The sequence below is a fragment of the Pogona vitticeps genome, chromosome 2 (genome assembly GCF_051106095.1).
Source record: "Pogona vitticeps strain Pit_001003342236 chromosome 2, PviZW2.1, whole genome shotgun sequence".
NCBI classification, from domain to species: Eukaryota; Metazoa; Chordata; class Lepidosauria; order Squamata; family Agamidae; genus Pogona; species Pogona vitticeps.
The window spans coordinates 113,302,174-113,324,464 of NC_135784.1; the positions used below are offsets into that span (position 1 = coordinate 113,302,174).

Below are 22,291 nucleotides of genomic sequence, written 5' to 3' on the forward strand. Positions count from 1 at the left end.
TACAGTTGGGGATTTGGGAAACTCCCTCTCTTTTGGGGGGGGTGACTCTGCTCGCCAAGGATGTGGTCTGCAGCTTGTGGATCCACCTGGACCTGGTGCTCACTATGGAATCTCAGGTGCCGTCAGTGGTCCGTACCACCTTTTTTCACCTTAGGCGGATAGCCCAGCTGCGGTCCTACTTTGATGTTGGGGCGCTCACTACCTTGGTGCATGCGCTCATAATCTCAAGATTAGACCACTGTAATGTGCTCTACGTGGGGCTACCTTTGAGGCTGCTGTGGAAACTACAGGTGGTACAGAATGTGGCGGCCAGATTACTCAGTGGAGTGAGAAAATTCCAACACATTTCACCCGCTCTGGCCGCACTGCATTGGCTGCCCATCCGATTCCCCATCGACTTCAAAGTGTTGATGCTCACGTACAAAGCCCTAAACGGTTTAGGGCCTCGATACTTGGCGGAACGCCTACTCCCACCAAGATCTACCCGTGTCACTCATGTGAGCCAGGAGGTGAGGCTGAGGAGCCTGACGCCGAGGGAGGCCCGGAAGGAGAAGACAAGAAATCGGGCCTTCTCGGCGGTGGCTCCTTGCCTCTGGAACAACCTACCTCCTGAGATTCGCGCGGCTCTCTCGCTGGGTATTTTCAAGAATCAATTAAAAACATGGATGTTCCGGCAGGCCTTCCCATCAGATAATTCCTGACACCCTTTTCTCCCTCTCCTATAGTTTCCCCATTCTGTTTAATATTTCTGTTATGTAAAATTGTCTTATATGTATATTTATTGTATTATTTTATGTTGTTAGCCGCCTAGAGTGGTCCTGATCCTACCAGATAGGCGGGATATAAATAAATAAAATAAAATAAAATAAAATAAAATAAAATAAAATAAAATAAATAAATAAATAAATAAATAAATAAATAGGTTGATAAAAAGTGGTTGATTGAGTTGAGAATTTATTTCTATCATAGTATGGTTTGGACTGTTGGTCTTGATAAGGACGGCACCAATGAGAGTGCTGTGGTTTGTAATATTGTTGGGTGTTATATGACCATGCTGTTTTCTTTAATTTTTGTAGATTCTCAAGAATAGTGTCTGTCTTGTCACCGAAGAGGCCAGTGCCACCGAAAGATAAGTCTTTGATTCTCATTCTGACATCTTCTGGGATTTGCGCTTACCAGAGCCATGCATATCTTCGAAGGGTTACCGCAGTGACCAATTGTCGGGAAGAGGAATCAATGATATGTCTAGCTGTGATCCTTTCATGTTGTGCAAGGGCCATTGTTTCTTAATGAAATGCTAGCCCACATGTCTTATACTCTCCCGTGCGCAATTGGAAAGATGGGAAAACTTTATTCCATAGGTAGCGATGGTATGCTCCCATTGCTGCAATGTAGTTGACAGCCCGGAGGTTAAATGATGTAAAAGAGTAAATGCTGCATCCTACAATGTCCAGTTTTCTGCCTTCTTTATTATTAGGTGTTGTGGATGACCTGTTGCGGGCTCTGCTCTGAGTAGCATCAAGAATTAAAGAACTGGGCAGCGGATACTTGAAAAGGAAAGTAGTGCTGTCTCCATGAATCTTATAGTAATTTTCTACCTTTCATGACATTTGAGGAATAGATGAAGGCTTTGTCCATGTTTGTTTAGCAAGTTCCATCAAGGAAGGAATGAAGCTCATAGTGGGTGGTAGAGAGTGATGGTCATTAATGTCGTTGTAGACCTTGTCTGTTTGAGTTTGTCAAGGTCACTGAACCTCTAGTTCCATTGCTTTTGCAATCCGGATGATTAATTGCGAACATGAAGAAAAATCATCGGATGGGGAAGGTGGATCATGGATGTTACTATTAGAATCCAGTGTATTTAGATTATGTGGGGATTCCTGAGGTTGGGTAGAATGAGAAGAATGTGATGAAGATGAGTGTGAGGAGTGCGCTGGGGAAGTCGGGCAGGCTTGAGGTGGTGTCAATACTAAAGAGCTGTGATGAGGCTTAGGTAAGGTCTGTTGAGGTAGTACCCGGGTGGTCTGTGATACCGAAGATGTCTGTTGTTTAGCAAATTCCCCTTGTAAGCATTTGGTGCCAGAAGATTTTGGCTGGGTCATTTTAGTTGACTGTCCCAAACGTTGGGTTGAGCTTTAGATTGTTTATCACGATGTCTCTTACGTGAGGTGTGTTTCGGTACCGGAGAAGATGGTATCGAATCCGGTTCTGACAACAACCGTGACTGAAAGCTTCCACGATACCGATGTTGATATCGAGGAGAAAGGGATGAACCCGAGGTGTTGGATTTATAGTAGTAATAATGTCTTTGCTCACGACGGTCCCGATAATAGTTGATCTCGGAAGGGTGGTACCAATGTGCTCGATGGTGGGAGTGTCCGTAGGAGGGTTCAGAGTACTCTGGTGAGTCATATTGTCTGACCCTCCTAGCATGCCTGTGCTTCCTGGACCATTCTCTAGACAGGAAAGCCCCAGTAGGTGTTAAGGGTCTGTCGGGATCGGCACCATGGTGAGATATATGACATTCTTTCCTTGATCTTTTCTTTGGCAGGGAACCGTCAGGTGCCGGTATGGAGTCCGAACTGCTCAATGAAATGGAGCGGCTGCTGGAAACTGGACTCGAATGCTGGGATGTCGGTCTCAAAATCACTTCCACATCGACCGGTGAAGCTGGGAGTTGAGTCAGAATAGGGGACCCAGGCTGAGCGGATCGTGAGCACATCCTCCAAAGAGCCAATGCATATCGTAGGTTGATCTTGTATCGGCAGTTGTCATACCGTGGCTGAGGAATGTGCCTCAGAAGATGATTTTTTCTTTTTCTTAGTTTTAGACTTGTCTGAAGTTGAAGTAGATTTAGTAATTGAAGTAGATGATGAGGATTTAGGTTTATGTTTCAATATTTGTGAGGATTTAGAAGCAGTTGGTGAGGCAATGAGTGTTGAAATCTGGTGAGGAGGCTCTGTGTCTGGAGGTGGATCCATTTCTTGTGGTGGTTGGAGAGATTCTTTCCAGAGAAACAATCTTAAACATTGCTCTCTCAACTTTAATGCCTGCTTAGTAAACTTTTTACAGATTTGGCAGGAGAAAGTTTGGTGTGATTCTCCGAGGTAGAACAGGCAGATATTATGGCCGTCTGTTAGTGGGATCTTATTAGAGCATGCTGTGCACTTTTTGAAGGGAGGGGGTGCCATAAATGGCGGAAAGGGAAATAAACGGGAAAGGGAATGAAAAATGGGGGAGCGGTAACAAAAATAGTCTCTTACGATAGAAATAAAGACGGACTTGATAGGAGATTGAGAAAATAAACAACATTGTTCTTTTTTAGGAATCCAAATGGATGAAGCAGCAGCAGCTCGAAAGAGGAAACTTCAAGTGGCGATGGCAAAAAAGAACTGAGGTAAATGTGAGGGCGGGCGGACCTCGCGGGGTGGAGGGCGGTCTTTTGCAGAATTAGCATAAAGCTTGAGAATATTCCGGAGATCTCTGCGCAGGCGCAGATTTAACCCATTAGTGTACATTCACAGAGACCATGATGAAGAACCACAAATTTCCTTGTATTTGGATTTATTCAGAATTGCATAAAGGTGACGTTTTTTTTTTTAAAAAGTCAAATGCAGGAAAGGTGAAATTGACATATCCCACCAGTTCATGCTGATGTAGTAATCGTGGTTAGGAAATGCACATCTAAGCAGCACCCCGGAAGTCTGAATACAGAGAAGATTCTCATGGAGAAAACTCTTGTGTTGCTCAAATAGGAAGCCTCCCACCTAGATGCCAAAAAATCAGTTATACCTGATTTTTTTCACTAATGGTGGAGGTTAAGAGGACATTTAAGAGGGTCCTGTTTAGCAGGACAACTGCTGTGTGGAAGTGTACCTCGCAGGTAGGAAAGATGTTGCACAGGGATTTAGTCCAGAATGGCTATGTAAAGTTATGCTTAGTGGGAAAATGTTCAAACAGGCAAACATCATAATTAAATTATTCAGCTGCCTGCATCATCAAAGACTATTCTTTCCATTTTAATTGCTTTGGATAAGCAAATAGGTATGGCACAAAGAGAGTTTTACTCCTATCATTAACTCCTTCAAAAGAAACTTTTCGTCTAGGAGAGCAAACTTTCTGAACCTTGAAATCCTTCCCTGGACCACAGACAGCAGCCAGATAATAAAACAGAGCCCTTGATAAGCACAAGGCTTCTCCTTTGGGTTTTGCTCTTCAGTTCAGCAGGCGTTCTACTCAGGTGTACATAATATTCAGCAGGCACTTCTCTAACAACTACCAACACAGCATAAGATGCTATAAAAGAAAGCCTAATGACTACATGTGCATTTATATGTCAACAAGAAGCAAGCTTTGGGCTTCTGGCTTGCTGCCAGTAGAGCTCAAGGTGCAGTAAAATCTGGCCTCTTCAGAATTAAAGATGAACCCTGTCCACATTTATTGCCCTGCATGTTATTTACTGCTCTGTGCAATGAACAAAGGCACTGAAATCAGAGAGATGTTTTGGAAACTTTTACTGGATAAGGAATGCCCTGTTTCCCCGAAAATAAGACCACACTTAAAAAAATAAGCCCTAGTATGATTTTTCAGGATGCTTGTAATCTAAGCCCTATCCCAAGAATAAGCCCTAGCTAAGTGAAAACCCACCCTCCACCATTGTGCAGCAACCAGAATATGACATGACTGTATTCAAATAAATGTAGATAGTTGTACATGAAAAAAAAAATAACACATCCCCTGAAAATAAGCCCTAATGCATTTTTGGAGCAAAAATGAATATAGGACCCTGTCTTATTTTCAGGGAAACATGGTAGTAAAGACATATGTGTAATCTGTCCTGCAGAAACTAACTCAAGCAGAACGAAGCTTTATTTCTGTGGGTGGAGGGGAGAGAAAATTAAACCAGGGAGGTCACAACTCTGTTTATATGTGCTGGCAACGATGGATAGTTTACTGAGGTGCTAAGCAGTTAGCTTCTGTCTTCCTAGCAGTGTTAGGAGTAAATATAAAATGTTGAAACAAGGCAAAGCAGAAAATCAAGGCGTGAGAGACATAGGTGCTCAGCAACAGAAAAAAATAACTGAATGCATTAAAAAAAACCCAACATGAATACATTTTATGCTTTTCTCTTCTTCAAAGAAATATAAATCTAATCTTGGCTTTCCTTGCCAAATGACCTTGGAGCTGTATATGTGACTTACCAGATCCTTCATCAATAGAAGCAGGAATACTCTGTCTGTGATCTTACCAAACAGATTTGTTCACATTTAGTAATTCTCCTTTGTGTCTGCCTGCTAATATGGGTGCCTGGAAACAAGACAAGGTTAGTTTAACCTGGATGGGTTAGGAGTGAGGACAGAGATGTTGAGACAAGAGTATATGATTGAGATGGAATAAGGAACAGCATGAAAATCCAGTGCTTTGACATCAAGAACTTCACCTTGAACTACATGTAGTTTTGCATGCAGGACGATCTTAAGACATTTTGCTGCCACAGACAAAGTAAACCAGGGCTGCTTCAATTCAATTCATATTCACAAACTGATAAAACTAACAACTGAATCAACACGGGCGACAGAACAATGTTCTCCGAGGCTCTGATATCACATCTACTCCCTATACCTCACTTTACCTAAAAGTCCTTACTGTGTATCTGTCTATGTGCATAATACAGCAGTATTCATATAGAACCTTGGAGCATTCAACATGTCTTACACATGATCTCAGTCATTGTTACTGTCACGATTGCTACAATGTCCAAGTTTGGTAGGTTGATAGGATCATCTCTAAACAAGACTGGCTTACTCAGGCCATGTAGTAAGTCTGCAGTCCATCTAAGAATGATCTGATCTTAAGACCTCACAAGCTCAAGCATTCAACTGCTATTCTATATAACCTCATATATCAGAGGGAAGTAGAGTGTAGCTTTGGCACTGATCAGATGCCATCTAAGGCAGTGGTCCCCAACCTTGGGCCTCCAGATGTTCTTGGACTACAACTCCCAGAAGCCTTCACCACCTGCTGGCCAGGATTTCTGGAAGTCCAAGAACATCTGGAGGCCCACGGTTGGGAACCACTGATCTAAGGCATCCCAAACTGCATGTTTTTCATCTATGAAGTAAGCAAATTCTGATTGCTGGCCTGAAGCAGCATGCACTAATGGATTTCTCTCTCTCTCTCTCTCTCTGTCTTTTATACCATTGTGTTCCTTTTTCATGTTCTTGTCTAACATAGTGATGGAGAGATGAAGTTGTTGCTTGCATTCCACGCCTAAGAACCACAACGTTGTCAGCTCAGCAGGCCGTTCAGAATGAGTTACTAAAGGAAAATGCATTGCAGAGCGGTAATTGGAGACTCTGTAGGACAGCATTACTGGCAGAATTGGCTTTCACATCCTCTATGTGAAGGATAGGCACAGCAAGTCTACCCAATGTTCCCTCCCCATGTACATGGGGGAATCTTCTGTTAATGCCACACAGTGAGCAGGTGAATATCACAACTGATCGCTTTTGACTGATCTAGCATAGCAAATATTTGTTTGTGGCTGAGTGAGCTGGCAGGCCTAGAACCTGCCCTGAATAGATGGGCTGGTTCAGCTTCCATGGCTCTGCTGTAGGTGGCAATTATTGCAGTACTGACAGCAGGGGAGGAAAGATGTTGGAGGGGAGGCAATCAAGATACACACAGAAACATACACAAGGTTGTACTAACTTGTATTCCTTAAGGAAACTGTTGACTAAATTTAGAATCTAGTCTTCCTGCTCTTTCTGGGGAGAAGGTCCTTAGATAGCCATGCATCCTACCTCCCTTGCTTCAAAATATGGTAAAACAGCCTTGCATCACGGTGTGTGTGTGTGTGTGTGTGTATGTGTGTGTGTGTGCGTGCGTGCGCACGCGTGCACACATGCTTGACCTCATTCTCCTGAGAGAATCTCTCTGGACCTCTGTCCCAAAGTTTTGCTCTGAGGGCACCACTCCAAAGAAAATGCTAATTCCAAGAAAAGACTTACTAGACTATCATCGGCTGAATGAGAACACATGACAAGAGTGTTACTTCTGTTTTCACACTTCTCTCAGCAAAAGCCAAATAGGCCGTGGGGTATTCAAAGAAGCCCTTAAGAAGTGGCAGCAGTCTGAAATGGAAAGAAAGGCAGAACAGAGGGCAAGAATGTGGAGAAAACGCCAGCCTCTGTTGGTGGGCTTTCTCTCATGAGGTTCTCCCCATCCGCCAAGCACTGCCCTCAGCGCCACTCAGAACTGAGCTCAGGAGAACGTGGAGCAACAGAAACCCAGGAGGGGGTTCAGGACCCGGCGGAGGGGGGGGGGGAAGCTCCTCACCAGCACCGCCACTAGCACCTGCATCACTGCACCCAACTTCTGCTGGGCCTGGAGCGGGTCTTGCCAGGCAGTTTAACGTTCAGCGCCTCTGACTCTAGATAAGGGCGTGAGGGACGAGGGGAAATGCTGGAAGGAGACGCTCTGCCCAGGGAAGCAGCCGGTAACCCGAGAACTGCGAGCCGTTCCTCCCGGAGACAAGACGTTACAGATGGATTAACTCTCCAGGCAGCTCCGGGCGGTGCCTGCGCCGCCTCAGCTTCCTGCCGGAGCCGGCGTGCCTTTCCGCGCCTTGGCTCCGGCGGCCTGAGAAGCGCGGGCCGCCGGCGCTCCTTTCCCACCGCGGCTCTAGCAGAGCGAAGCACGCAAAGGAGCGCCCGCCCGCCCGCTTGCCGGGCCTCGCTTTCCGCTTAGTCCCCCCTGCCTTGCGCCACGAATGCCCAGCCCAGGCGAGCCTCCTCGGCGGCGGCGGCGGCGGCGGCTCCTCCTCTCCAGCCTGCCCAGCTCCGCCCTCTTTCCACCGGCGGGCTCCAGGCCCCGCCTCGCCGGCTGCCCGGCTCGGCTGGTTCCTGGCTCTGGCTCGCTGTTGCCGCATGCTGTTTCGTGCTGTTGCCGGAGGAGCTGGAAGATGGCGGAGCCGGGGCCGGACTGCAGCGCGCTTCTGGACGAAGAGCTCTCCTCCTTCGTCTTCAACTATCTCGCCGACAGCCAGGTATGGCTCGGAGCGGTGCAAGCCAGCCCCTCCAGGCGTCCACGGCGGGGTCCTGATCTGACACGCGCCGAGCAGCCGCAGGCACGCCAGTGCACCGTGGGGACGCGAGGAGGAGGAGGAGGGCGAGTAGGGGGGTAGGTGGGTGGGCAGCCTTGGAGCAAGGGGGGGTGCTCTGCCCCCTGAGCGTCGGAACCCCGCATCCACCCACCACGCATCGACCAGTCTCGGCCGCCGGCATCCCGGAAGCATTGGGGGACTGGGGCTCTCCGCTGTGTTACATATTAAGGCGCGGGTTGTGTAAGATTCCTAGATCTGCCATGCAGCGTGACACGGGTGGGCGGGGGACCCCGATCCTTCACTTAGTGGGGAGCATGGCATTCAGGTATTTGCGATCTGACACGTACTTGATTTGGGGCGCCAAGGATGCTGCATCTCTTCTGCACAGAATCGGGGGCGCCGGCAAAGTGTCTGCGTGTTTAGCTGGGGGGGGGGGGGGAGGAAGGATGTGGAGACCGGACTTGCAAGTTGGAGCCATGAGATCTCCGGATCAGGAGGAGAAAGTGTCACCGCGCCCGCTCGATCCTGCCAGGCGCCAGCGAACCCCCCGACCTCTCCCTCCTGGAAGCGCCTGTGCGCAAAACGGACTTGGGGAGTTCTCCCGTCTTCCTCGTGGCCCGGCAGAGGCGAAGGGAGGCGAGCGAGAGCCGCGGCCGCGGTCCTGACAGATCCCGTGCCTCCAGGGCTAGGAGAGTCTGGATCTGCCTGGGCTCCGGGGCCGGCGCTTCTCAGGGACCGGGCAGAAGGAGGAGGAGGAGGCGGCGGCCGGGCAGGCGGGAGGCGGCAGGCAGCCGCCGCAGACAGACCATGCCGTCCGGCGGAGCCGCGAGGGGAGGCTGCAGCCCGGCCGCCCGGGAGGGCTTCTTTGCGTGCCGCTCCTCTCCATGCAGCAGGGAGAGAAGAAGGGGAGGGCGCCGGCGGAAGGGAGGGCGAGACAGCCTTCCTCCGGCGAGAGGTCTGGAGGTGCGGGCGGCCCTCCCCCTGCTGCTGGGGAAAGGGAAGAGAAACTTGAGACGGCCCAACAGTTTTTTTTTTCCAGCACCACTCGCACGTGGACGCGGGGGGGGGGAATCGCGCTGGTGCCCCCCCTCCCAGCAAAGCCCGGCCTTTGCCTTTCGCCTCGTTTCCCTGGAGAAGCTGCAGAGAGAGCCCCCGCCTCCCCCCTCCCCGCCCGCTCAGGCGCAGTTCAGCTTCTGGGGATGGGGCGGAGGGGGGGGGCGTCGGGAGCCGTCGGAGGGGGAACCGGCGGCAGTTTGGAAAGGGGCGAAATGCAGGAAAGGGTTGCGTTTGTTCCAGGCGAAGAGTATTCTTCTTCCTTTGGGTTAACATTTGGGAAGTGAGGCTGGGGCTCTTTCCTTTTTCCTCTAGACGAGACAGACTTGTGGGGGAGCAAGGCTAGAGGGATGCTGGACGTACCCCCACCCCGGCGGGTCCCTCTGCCCTCTTTCGGCTTGCGTTTTTGCTGGGTTGGTGGGGGGAAGAGAGGCTCCCCAGGTACTCGAGTCCGGCGCTTTTGCCGGGCATCTTACCTGCAGCTTCGGAAAAAGGAGGGCGAGGGAGGTCGCGTTGCAACCAATGAGCAAGTTTGCAAATCTCTGCCCCCTTTTGGACTGAGCTGCATGTTAAAATCAGATTAAGGGCTTCTTGGCAGTCGCCGCCTGGTCACGAGCGGGTGGGTGCCTGCTGGAAGGGCAGCGGGCCGCATTCTTTTCCATGGGGAGAAGGAACGGTGTCGGGGGAGCGGGGGGGGGGAAGAAAGGCTCGGGAGCCGCCGCCGCTGCTGCAAAGACCAATCGTGCATCTCTCAAGCCCCGAGCCTTGTACGATTGCAAGGAGTTTTCCATGGTTACGGTTCCACTGCCTTCCAGTTTTTCTCATGAATAGAGAGAGAAATTACTAAACGGCTTTGATTTGGGATGTGGCAGTTCCACCCTTCCCTCCCTCCTTTCCGTCTCGGGTTTATTTATTTATCTAGTTGCTTATAAAAGAGCCGAGGAGAGTCAGCTTTGTTTGAGTCCCAAACAAGCAGTTAGTGCCCTGGTCTGGATCTCTCAAACTCGTCCCTGGTGTTATGTGTATTTATGTGCCAGACAGAACCAGACGGGAACTGCTCCAAACCAGGCTCAGCGTAGTCTGAGCACCTTCCTTCCAGGACTAGTGCTGGAGATTTCCAGTTTTATCATGGGACAAGTATTGGCTAGGGGGACTTTTTCAGAGGCTTAAGTAGTAGAGGCTGACAGCTAGATTAAAGACACAAGGGCAGAATATTTTGTATTTTTCTGCCCTACCAAAGTTTATTTACATGATACAGGGAAGGAGGAAAGGGTCTGAGGGTGAAGCTGAAGGAGTCAGTAAAAAACAAGTTGAGACAAAAGAGTTTAGGATTGCATAAAGCACCCTGGTTACCTTGTATAATCTCCTTCCTTGTAACTAATTATGTAGTCTTTGTATACATGAGAGGAGAACAAATATTATTGCTGCATGCTGTGTGGTATTTGAGAGATCTTAGCTCTCTGGCTGTGTAAAATGCAAGTTTTTTCAAATGTTACTGAGAGAAGACAAAACTGAGTTCTGTGCACTGAGTTTGACAAGACCAGTGAGTGAAAATTTCCCCGAAGATCAGGATATTGCACAGGCAAGAGTATCTTCATTATCTGTGTTGTATAAGCAGCTGTCTCTACATAGGTTGCATCCCTGCTAATATATAATTCAAAGAGCTTACGTATCACATTAATGGCTGTAGTGGGTCGATCTTCACTCTCTCTCTCTCTCTCTTTTTTGTTGCTTCAGGTCTCTCTGCATAGCTTGGCAGTGTGTTCAGTCTTTGGATGCTCCTTTCTCCTCCTCTGCAGTTGTGTAAGGGTTAAAGTCTGGTTTGGGAGAGAGTGGCATGTGACTTCTTTGGAAAAATGATTCAAGTTGTAAGTGTGCTTTCCACTTGGACCTTAACCTCTGACAAAACTACAGGGAAGGTTCCAGCCTGGGCTGCTGTCACATGCTTTGCTTTTAACTCTCTAAGTGGGAGGTGGTTCCTAGGCTCGCCTCTGACGTCTCTCCGAATTACTACTATACTATACTAGTCTCTCCTCCCTTAACAGTTGGGCTGCTCTGAAAGCTGCTGCGGCTGCTGCAAAGCCCCCAGTGCTCCAGCACAAGATCAGAGATTATCCTCAGAGCCTAAAATGTTAGGAAGCGATAAGAGAATGAATGTTTTCCCCCTCTTTTTGTGTGTGTGTGTGTGCGTGCGTGCGTGCGTGCGTGCGTGCGTGTGTGTGTGTGTGTGTGTGTGTGTGTGTGTGTGTGTGTGTGTGTGTGGGATGTGGGACGTCTGCTTTTCTTATCATATCCTGTGGACGCCCCCCTCCCACTTCCTCTCTTTGCGGTGGCATTGTAGAAATGTATTCCAAGAGGCTGGAACGTCACAGCCCAGATGACCAGGAGCCACAGAACGTTTGCCCCATTTGCCTTACACACCTTGATAGCTCTCATGGATGGAGGGAAAGGGTGCTTCTCCAAATGGCTGCATTTGCAGCAGATAGATATTAAAGACCTTTTCCTCTGCAGCCGGGCTGTTCAGCAAAATGGTCTTCTCGTGAAGCTGTGTGAAATGTATGATTTACATGCAGGCCGGCCCAACGCATTCTGGGCTTCTCGTTTTTTGAGGAGGTGATCCTTGTTGCTAATTCATCAGGTGTTGCCAAGTGTCAGGAGCTCTGAGCATACATTGCTGAGGCGATAAGAGTGGGAGAATTCAGTCTCCTTATACGTGACTGAGAATAACAGCTTGACTTTTTCATTTGCTGAAGGGAAAATAATAATAGTAACACAGGCTGCCACTCGGAGTTTCCTTGGGCACTATTTCCTCTTTATTCTCAGCAACCTGCTAACAGCTCAATTAATTAGTGGTGGGCGAAGTAAACTATTATTGACCAAAATGAGATGGTTTGTTTTCCCCCAGATGCACGCATACTTACAACAGTTTCATAGAACAGCATCATTTTCCTTTGGCTTGTGTGAGCTGTCGTTTGAATGCAGCTCGTCTCTCCCAGTTAAATGAGGCAAACAATTTTTTTTCCTTGGACAGAGCAGGGAAGTTATTCCTTGGAAGAATGAGCTACAGATGGTTTTAGAAAACCTTCTCGAACACCATTTTACTGCTTGGGAAAGCAAGAGCTATGTTTTGTTGTGTTGCCTTCCTCTATATTTGTGCAGAGAATGGAGAAAAGGGAAGAGGTGTCATATTCTCATTCACTTGTTTCAGGTTTTCCAGCCTTGAATGGTGTTTGATGAAACCATTGAAGCCACCGCCTCCGTGTATTCAAACTTGAGTAGCTATAGTCACACCTCAACTTGAGCAACCCTCCAGATGGTCTTTTTCTGGTCCTCATCTCAACTCCCAGAAATCCTGGCCAGCACAGCTAGTGGTGAAGGCTTCTGGGGGGATGTAGTCCAAGAACATCTGGGGACCCAAGTTTGAGAACCACTGCTCTAAGGCAAAGATGGGCAATGTACAGGTCTCATTCTATGTGCAGCCTCCAAGGCTGTAGGCTGGGAGCAACCCTGGGGGATTCCAGCCCCTTCATTCCTTGCCATAATGAAAATAATATTTTGGGAAACTTCCCACACTTATCAGGATGCCCCTTGTAACTTCTAGGGGGCACAATGAGCAATTTGCCCATGATTTGAGGAGGTTGGAATTCCACTTAAAAAGTTCTGAGATCCCATACCTCCCAATATATATATTTTTAAGAATGTCCACTAGAGGGGTGGCATGTGCAAGCCGGGGTGGTGGTCTGTTTTAAAACTTTTTTCAGTTAAACCTGTTTTCCAGGTCACAAAAACAATTGTAGTAAACATTATAGTGCATAAACATTGTGTTAACAGATTTAAAAAATAAAACAAAATGAATGTGCAGTTAGCCTCTTTGTCCCTGCTACTTCTGATTTTGCCCCATTCCCTGGGATTGCGGCCTTTGGACTGTGGGCACATCTGAAAAATGACTGTTGGTGGCACTGAAATTATACACTCATGGTCTGAGTGTGACAGTGGTAGACTTTCTGTAACTGTTGTTGATGTTATTCATGTTTGTTGAACTTTTTTATAAAAATTATACACATACAAACGACTCTTATTTTCCATTTGCTGCTGCTTCTTGCCTGCCCACCCCTTCATTAGGCCGCACACCCTTCTTCCCACAGTCGTTATATATATATGAGAAACAAAAATGAGGATGAAACTGGACATTTTAAAGAAGTTATAAACAACAACACCCCAGCTTCGCACAGCTCTTATTACAGCTCGTAAATTTTGCCCATAGATGTTTCTTCTGGCTTAAAACTGAACAAATAATTCACTTCTCTTTTCTATCTGGGGGAGTCCAAATGGCTTCTAGATCACATTAGACCTCCAGAAAATCACACCAGATTTTCTCAAGTTTGTCCAGGGTTTTGTTTTGTTCTGCCTCATAAAGGTCAAAGGTTCAGAGGCTGCCTGCTCATAAGAATTGACAGATAGTCTCTTATAGACTGTAATACTTCAGATAGCAGGCAGGGGATGGCACATCCGAATGTCCCTTCTGTCACAAACGCCTGCCTGCACACGGCTAGCGTGCCATGGTTACTTTCCGTTCAGACTGCTGGGATTTATTTGTAGTTACAGTCTTTGAGTACAAGACTAAAATGATGTAGTTATGGGAAGGCAAGACAATGGAACGCATAAGCTCTGGAAGTAATGCTTTTGTACTGCATTATGTTATAAGTGAAACTCAATCTGAATTGCTGTTTCAACAAGGACCCCACTCAAAGAGGTGTGAATTTAGTGTCTGACAGCTGTACAGAACAGGATTCTTCTGTTTATCCAGTGGGCATATAAATTGAGGGCGGCAGCAGCCAGGAGGAAGTTTTTCCTCAGAGAGATAGGCAAGTGAGAGTTTCCTGAGCCAGGGTTCCCCAAGGAACTCATATTTGGAATTTAATGTTTGTGGAGTTTCTGCTTCTGGGACTCTGCAACGGAGACATCTAATCAATGAACCAAAATCTGTCAACAACATCAGACTCCTGTTGGCTAAAAGCTGAATGACATTCCTCCCCATGGATTGTTATATGGCTGTGGGCTGACCTGTGTGCACAGGGCATGTGGGCTTGTCTGAGCCATGATCCAGAAATGCATCATATGCAGCTTCCCAAAATCTGGACAGCAATGGACACAGTTTAATGCAGTTGCCGTCATTAGTGTCTCTCAGCTGGCTGCTGTAATCTACGGTATGGAAGATCCCTGGAACACAACTGTCAGCTCACAAACACTATGCTGGCTATCCGCATTGCATTCAGCTAGGAACTGGTGTATTGACTAGTAGCTGCTTCATGTTATGTACAAGAAAACTGAACATAAAAATCCATCAGTGTATGGTATCTAGCAACAGGCAACAGTAAGAAAAAGGGACCTGGGTATTTCTACTTCTGCAACTCTGCATATCTTAGATTGGCACAGTGGCAACTGCTATCTATCTATCTATCTATCTATCTATCTATCTATCTATCTATCTATCTATCTATCTATCTATCTATCTATCTATCTATCTATCTGTCTGTCTGTCTGTCTGTCTGTCTGTCTGTCTGTCTGTCTGTCTGTCTGTCTGTCTGTCTGTCTGTCTGTCTGTCTGTCTATCTATCTATCTATCTATCTATCTATCTATCTATCTATCTATCTATCTATCTATCTATCTATCTATCTATCTATCTATCTATCTATCTATCTACATATACATATACATATACATATACATATACATACTGTATATATATTATGCTTTATGTTCACCATGCAGAATAAAGTGGTCTCACTGGTAGAAGGGCGGGTTAGGAGAGTGTTGCAAGCCTGGCAGAATGTCAACCAGGCAGCCAGTTCCAGAGTTGGCTTGTGGGCACTGCTGTGCATGGCAGGCATTCCTGGCTGCAAATAATTTTTCCTGTCTTCTAGGCAAAGCAGGTTTTCTATAGAAACACCTGCTAAAAGCGGGTAGATTGATAAGTGTTGTGTGTTAAAAGAGGATCTATTACCTGTTCGGTTTTATTGAGTAGTCAGCATAGTACCTTCTGTATATTTTATCCCAAAAGCATTTCCCTCAAAGTTGTTCCTTGACAGTAAGCACATACATGTGTAGAATAGCTATATCATAATGGGTTGTTAAAGGCTGAAAGGGGCCATGGATACTTGGCATGGTGTTGGGTAAATATTTATTTAACCAAGACTACATATCAAGAAGCTAGATAGCTCAGTGCCTTGGGTAGTCTCTGACTTCAGAGCCAGAGATTGGGAGTTTGATTGTGTCTCCTCCAGGGAGAAGAGGCAACCTGTGTGGCCTTGGGCAAGATACACAAGAATGCCCCCAGAGGAAACCACTCCTGAGTATTACTACCTAGAAAAGCATGGAAAGGTTTGCCATAAGTCAGAATTGACTTGACAGGACATAATTCTGAATAATTCCAGTCATTTCAAGTTATCTCTGTATAATCTTGAGAGTCTGTACCAACATATTTATCTATGCACTGTTTCCACACCTTTTTCATACATACTGGTGACTCTTAGTTTAGGTGACTTTAAACCTAAGAAGACAAATTCACAGAGGATAGGTATGTGCATTTCTGGCAGTCCCAGTGTCTTGATGGAGCCTCCATGTTCAGGTTAAGTGCATTATCTGACATCATTTATTCATAATGGAATTGCTCTGCAATGCAGGCACAAGGTAGTCTGTGACAGTAAAAGGAAACCCACATGATAATAAAAAGTATGAATTGTAAAAGAACAATGGGTTCATAGCACAAAAGCAATATGCTAGCTGACTCTAAGCTGTTTTAAGTATGTGTTTATAAGGAAGTAGTCAGTGGCCTGAAAACACATCTTGTGGGCAGGGCAGGTAGGAAGAGCTTCTCTCTAACGTGAAGAGCTTCTCTCTAGTGAGAAAGGCCTCTTGTAGGGCTGCCCATGAAGGGGGGGTAATTTGAACAATTTGCTCAGGCCTCCACAAACCAATCCCCTCTTGCATCAGCCTCTGTGTGCACAGCGGGCCTCTTCCTTTGGCCTAGACAATGTGGCTCACCAGAGCCAAGCCCCCACCCATACATTTAAATCTCTGCAGGGGGCAGAAGCCTTTGCATTTAGGACTGGAGAATTTAGACTGAGTAAACTTGCATTAAAATGCCAACCAAATACGGTTGCCCACTCCTCCTGGGTTGTTGCAAAGTTCTGCATCTGGCAGCCGAAAGGCGGAAGTTGGATGGAAGGATCCCTGGAGCGAAGAAGTAAGTCCCAGTATCTTGAAACACAAGTGATCATTGGCAAAAGGTCAAATGCACGTTATTATGGAATGTAACCTGCTTTGAATCACTTATCTGTAAAAAGTGTCAACTAGCTATATTTTTAGCTCTCTCCGTTTTAGTAAAAGTCAACTTGGTTCCCTGCCTAGCAAACCTGAGGCAGTAGAGAACAGGTTCACAATTTTGATCATTCCGTCATTGTTATAAGTCAGGGTGGCCAACTGTGTAGGTTTCAGAAACCATCCCATCCTATTTTACACACACAGCAGACACCAAAGGTTGCAGATTTCCTTTTCCTGAAACTGGAAGGGCGGGGAAGATTGCTGCCTGAAATCTAATTGCAGAGTAGCAATTAAATTGAAAATCAGATCCCTGGGGAGGCGCAATTCTCTAGTTTTGGCACAGTTTTTTTTAAAGTGTTGGGAACTCCACAGGTTGCATGCAGTGGCCCCCAGGCTACACAATTCCCACCCTGGTTATGGACAATTTGGGGGAAAACAGTTAAAAAACCCCCCCAGAAAACAAAACCTTCCTCTCCCAGTATTCCATGGCCAGGTTTCTGGAATTTATAGTCCAAAAGGTAACATTACAGACTCTGTTGTCAGTTGCAGGAAGAGAGGGATGATGGGACAGAAGGGGCTTTTCAGCCCCAAATGTATTGTAAGGTAGATCAGGTGGGGTGTGGTAGAGGAACTAGGAGTCTGAAATGCCTTTTCTCCTTCATTTCTGCTGGGCCTAGATAGTAGTATACGTTTCTTTTTTTCTTTTGTGTGCTCAAGGGAGCAATAAAAGATGGCTTAGCTTAAAATTGGAGCCTCTAGCATTGGCAGTAACATGAGTACAGGCCTAGTTTCTTTTAATTAAGATGTTTTTCCATTCCTCCACTCCTGAAAGTTATGAATGTACTGCCTGCAGCACAGCCAACGAGAAGCCAATGGGAAAGGAGACACTTTTCCAAGGGAACCTTCTTGGGTTAAAAAGCTCTGTCCCTCTTTCAGACAAATGTTAGTGATGGTGACATCCTGCTGCTGCTTGTGCCCTTTCACCTGCCTTTTGTTCCTCAGCCGTCACACCTGAGCTTATTCACTGAAACTTAAGCCCCACTGAAATCAGCCAGCCTGGCTTCTAAGTAAACCTGGTCAAGGTTAGAGTGCAAAAGAGTTCACAGACCACAGCTTTTAATCAGACCTTACAAAAAGTTACTTTCCCAGACAACTGCCAGAATCCTTTAACTCAGTGGTCCCCAACCTTGGGCCTTCAGATGTTCTTGGACTTCAACTCCCAGAAATCCTAGCCAGCAGAGGTGTTGGTGAATGCTTCTGGGAGTTGTAGTCTGAGAACATCTGGAGGCCCAAGGTTGGGGACCACTGCTTTAGCTGGCATGGTCAGTGACCATGCTGGCTGCTGTAGAATAATGGAGAGCTAGAGTCTAAAAGAGTAGGTTTCTAAGTTCTGATTCTTACACAGAATGGGTGAGGGTCTGGTAGGCTCAATTAAAAGCCAAATGGAAGCATAACTCTAGAGAGATACTTTTGAATTTAAGTCACATTGAGCAATCTGGGATTTTAGTCATACACATACATATAGGATCTAGCTGAGTAATTCCTAAGGGCACCCTTCCACAGTTAATGCTCAACATGGCCTACTTCTGGTCAAAAATAGTTGATCTTAACTTTTCAATTCGTTTTTAATGTTACCTATATTTCATAAACATCCATAATTTTTAATTGTACAACACTCTGATAAGAATAAATAAATAAGATTAAGGACACTCTTTTTTTGAAGTGATTCATTAGCTAGGACCTAAAGTGAAAGGTGTTTCTTATCACATGGAGTTTTTTTTTTTTATCAGCAGTCTCTGAAAGTGCATGAAAATGGGAGAGAACCCAGCATTGTTGACCAAGACTGCATTTCTTTGGGAGTAAGCAGCCCTGAAGTGGGTAGCCATTCCTCTGAGTAAACACAGGAAGGGATTGGGTTGTAAAGCTCTGCAGGAGACTTGGGTGCCACTGATATACATGGAAAACCTAGCTGCCATTCTTGTTTTTCCTCCGTCTGATTGGGGAGAACTTGTAATATACTGTTTTCTGAGTACAACATCTTTCCTACTGTCTAGAGAAGTCTCTCCCACTGAAGCGGAGTCAGCCGTGTGTGAGAGAGTCTGATTCTAATTTATCATCCGTGCTGTATCTGAATTCAACCAACCGAACCACTTGTGGAGACTCTGGTGTGCCTCTTTGAATGCCGATAGAGCATTGATAAAACTCAGATCCCAAGGATTCAGATTATTAATCACATTGCCATTGCACACACACTAGCCTGACACTGGTGGCGTGGGTAACAAGAGGGTGGAGAATGCACACCAGTTGTCTTGCAAGGTGCTTAAGATTGCATAAAATGGGCAAATACCTATCGTGTAATTTGCCAGCACTGAAAGTCAGGGCCAGTGGAGAAAAGGAAAAAATCAGCTTCCCATTAATGCAAGGACTTTAGCAGTTAGTGATGCTTATCTGTACAAAGCGAAAACCCTTGAGTAGCATAGAAGTAATTTCAACAGCTGGGTTGTATATCTTCTGAATGTCCAGGGTGAGATTGTTTTAATCCTTATGTGTCTGATAAAAGTGGGCTATAACATCTTATATATGAATCTAGTTAACTTTTCTCTTTTTGTCTTTAACCCGGATTGTAATCCTGCCCATAAAATGATCTATAATTGGAACAATAATTAAGGCATGTAGTCATGCAGCAGGATTTAAGGAAAAGGGCAGCCATAACTACCACTGAGCAAAATTCACTTCTTAGAGGAGGCAACTCATCTGGTTGGATCAAAAACACTGGTACATGAGATGGACCAGTGGTCTGGCAGTAAAAGGCAACCTCCCTGAGAATCCTTTCACAGGATAGGTTTTAAAGGGTGTGATGACATCTGTAATTTCATAGAAAGAAGTAACTTAACATATTGGCCCTCAGTGGGCTCCATTTCTGCTGAGGAGCAGAGATTTCATCTGTGATGGGCTGGATTTCAAATGCTTCCGATTGCAGTGGGCAGACGGTCGGTGGGGACTGCTGATGCACCTGGAATTTAAGCATCTTGCAATGAAAGCAAAATGAAAAGAGAGCTTTCCAGGCATGCTGGAAACTTACTAGGTAAATATAATTGAAACATAAGGGCAAATTCCTCTTGGTTAATCGTTGTGGTCTTGATTAACTGACTTTGCTGAGGGCAGATAAACCTTTCCATAGAAAGGCGCAGCTTACCTTTCAAAGGAACCTATTGTGCAGTTCCTGTTCACCTGTTGGGGACCTGTGCAGGACATTTCCCTGTTGCATGGATGGGCCATGTGTGACCCTACAGCTATTTTTTTCACTGCCATCATTCCCACGTTGGTTGTGCTAGTGAAGATTGACTGGGGCTGTATTCCAGCAACATAGGGATCGCCATTTGTTCCTTACCCCTGCCTTAATGTGTTTAAATGTGTCCTCACAATATTGACATTTTTGAGTGACCACAGGTATTGCAAAGAGGAGGAGATGGTCTTAAATTGAATGGAATTGCTCTTAGACCTTGGCTGATGTTTCAGCCTGTATAACAAATACAGATTAGAATAATAAATACAATACAGAACAAAAAAGTCTTGCGGCGGCCAATTTTTTTTTTGAAACAGGATTCCTTTCTTCTATATGTCAAAAAGAAAAGCCTAGTTGTTGTGTATCAGTGATAGACATTCAACCTTAGTGTAATTACTGTACCTGGTGTCAGGATGTTTAGATGATCAGCACTACAAAGGTTCATTACCAGGCTTAATAATGCAGTTGTCATCTTATGTATCCTATTTGACTCTGATCCCTGTATGTGTATAGCGTATATAAATATATGTTGTTGTTGTTGTGTTGTTGTTGTTGTGTGCTGGAACTGAGAAGGCTACAGTACCAACACAACTACCTGCTTGTGTTGCAATGCAGCTCCTAGTGGGACCTGGTACTACTGTATACAGATTGATGGGACTACACTTCTCACAATCACCAGCCAGCATAGCATAACGTTGTACAGGATAGCAAAGTAGTAGTATTCGACTTGGTGAGATTTGTAGTTCAGCTCATCTGGAGAGCACCAGGTGGAGGAAAGCGTCAGAAACCAGGTTAAGATATTTAAGAATCTGCCACACATGTCCTATCAGGTGGAGTTGCTGGCAAAAACTTTCCTAGTTTTTCTCTCAAAATAATATTCCAGGTACCATAGTTATGCTCTGAAGCTCCCACATCTATAAGTATAAATTATTAATGGAGACAAAAAAAAACCCACCTCATCAATGAAAACTTACTTTTATCCATTCCCACTGTTCCTCAGGCCAAACTAGATGTAATCAGTCAATCCATTATATTTATTTTGTCCAGTTCCACTTCAGAGGCAAGTGAAGTTTTCCAATTTAGTTCTGGTTCAGGCCAGTAAAAGTTCAAACAGTGGCTCAGCGTACTTTGGCATGCTGGTTCAGGCCAATAAAAGTTCACCTACATGAGGTGACACGAAAAAATGTAAAGATAAGGCAGAAAATTTTTAAGTCATTTTCACAGTGCGCTGGAGTAAACTAATAGGTGTAAAACTGCTACAATTAAGTGCGAGAAACAAATACTATGGAACATCTTTTAAAAAGAAAATCTAAGGTCAGTGTCCTCTTGGATTTTCCATACATGGCAGGAAATTGTAGAAGCAACCATGGCTATTTGGTGAGGTGCTGGTTGTGTGCCAGTTGCACAACCAGGCATCCAGTAAGCACCTTAACTTTCCATGAATTCAGTTCTGTGTGTGGAAAAAGAGTCTAACTATATTTATTTTATTTTGTACAGTTTAATTTTATTTATACAATCGGAAATCTGTTCAGTAGGTGAAGAAATGACCCGCCTGTTTACCAGTATATTGTATGTGTATGTTCCATTTTTTGTTATTTTGTTCATCGTGACTTTGAACTGAGAACCTGTTGTTTTTTTCCTGCTGGTTCCGTTCTGTGTTTTGAAAAAGCAGAGACTTTTAGAAAATATTCTGATTCAGGAGAAAATAGAAAGTTCATTTTGGTTTTTCCTTCAGGCTTACTTTTACTGATTTGTTCAGGTTTTGATTGTATTCTAGTTTGATACTGTGATTATAAGAAACATTGAGCAGATTGACAGGGCCATCTCTAGATTTTTTTTTAAAAAAAACCTACAGTGATGAAGATTCCGTGTTTACCTCAGTAAAATTTGTTCCAGTGCATATTCAGTTCAGTGCCTACTGAGCAAGGAGAATACTGAGATGGTTGATGTCACACTCAAAGAGGAGCAATGATTCCCTTTGTGTTCTATTTCTTAATATTTATAAGTTCTTTCACACATGTAGTTATCACAAGACAATTCAGCCAATCAGTCTGAATGATGTCTCATACAGGTACAGTGGACCCTTGACTTACAGACGGCTTGACTTACAGACTTTTTGAGTTACAGACTTTTCTGGCCGCAAAATTTAGGTTTGACTTGCAGACTGAGATTTGACTTACAGACCAGAAAAAAAACCAAAATGGAACAAAAACGGCCTGTTACAGGATTAATCGGTTTTCAATGCACTGTAGGTCAATGGAGACTTGACTTACAGACTTTTTGACTTGAGAACCACCTTCCAATACGGATTAAGTTCTCAAGTCAAGACCCCACTGTATCAGCATTTGTGGTTGAAAAAAAAAACACATTGCTTGGGATAAGTCTAAAAGTATAATATCCAGATTGTAACACCCAGGCTGAAAGAGTGACAGGCTTCAGAAACATGCTTCTGGGGATTGCAAGACAATTTTATTCTCTCCCCAGATCTGACTGAATATGGGTCTGGTGATCAGCAGTTGGAGAG

At 45.3% G+C, this 22,291-nt stretch overlaps 1 protein-coding gene and 1 long non-coding RNA gene across 2 annotated transcripts in view; both read left to right on the forward strand.

Annotated features, from left to right (window-relative positions):
* The first annotated feature begins 7,756 nt into the window (after positions 1 to 7,756).
* PPARGC1B (PPARG coactivator 1 beta) overlaps positions 7,757 to 22,291 on the forward strand; it is a 165,354-nt gene continuing 150,819 nt past the window's right edge. The window contains exon 1 of the mRNA XM_020780473.3: positions 7,757 to 8,047. Coding sequence (XP_020636132.3) covers positions 7,772 to 8,047 — 276 coding nt within the window. The 5' untranslated portion in view covers positions 7,757 to 7,771. The remainder of the gene's footprint in view (positions 8,048 to 22,291) is intronic.
* On the forward strand, positions 10,892 to 13,226 carry LOC144586858 (uncharacterized). Its single transcript, XR_013541925.1, has 2 exons — positions 10,892 to 11,025; positions 12,366 to 13,226. It is a non-coding gene; the product is annotated as an uncharacterized LOC144586858 (long non-coding RNA).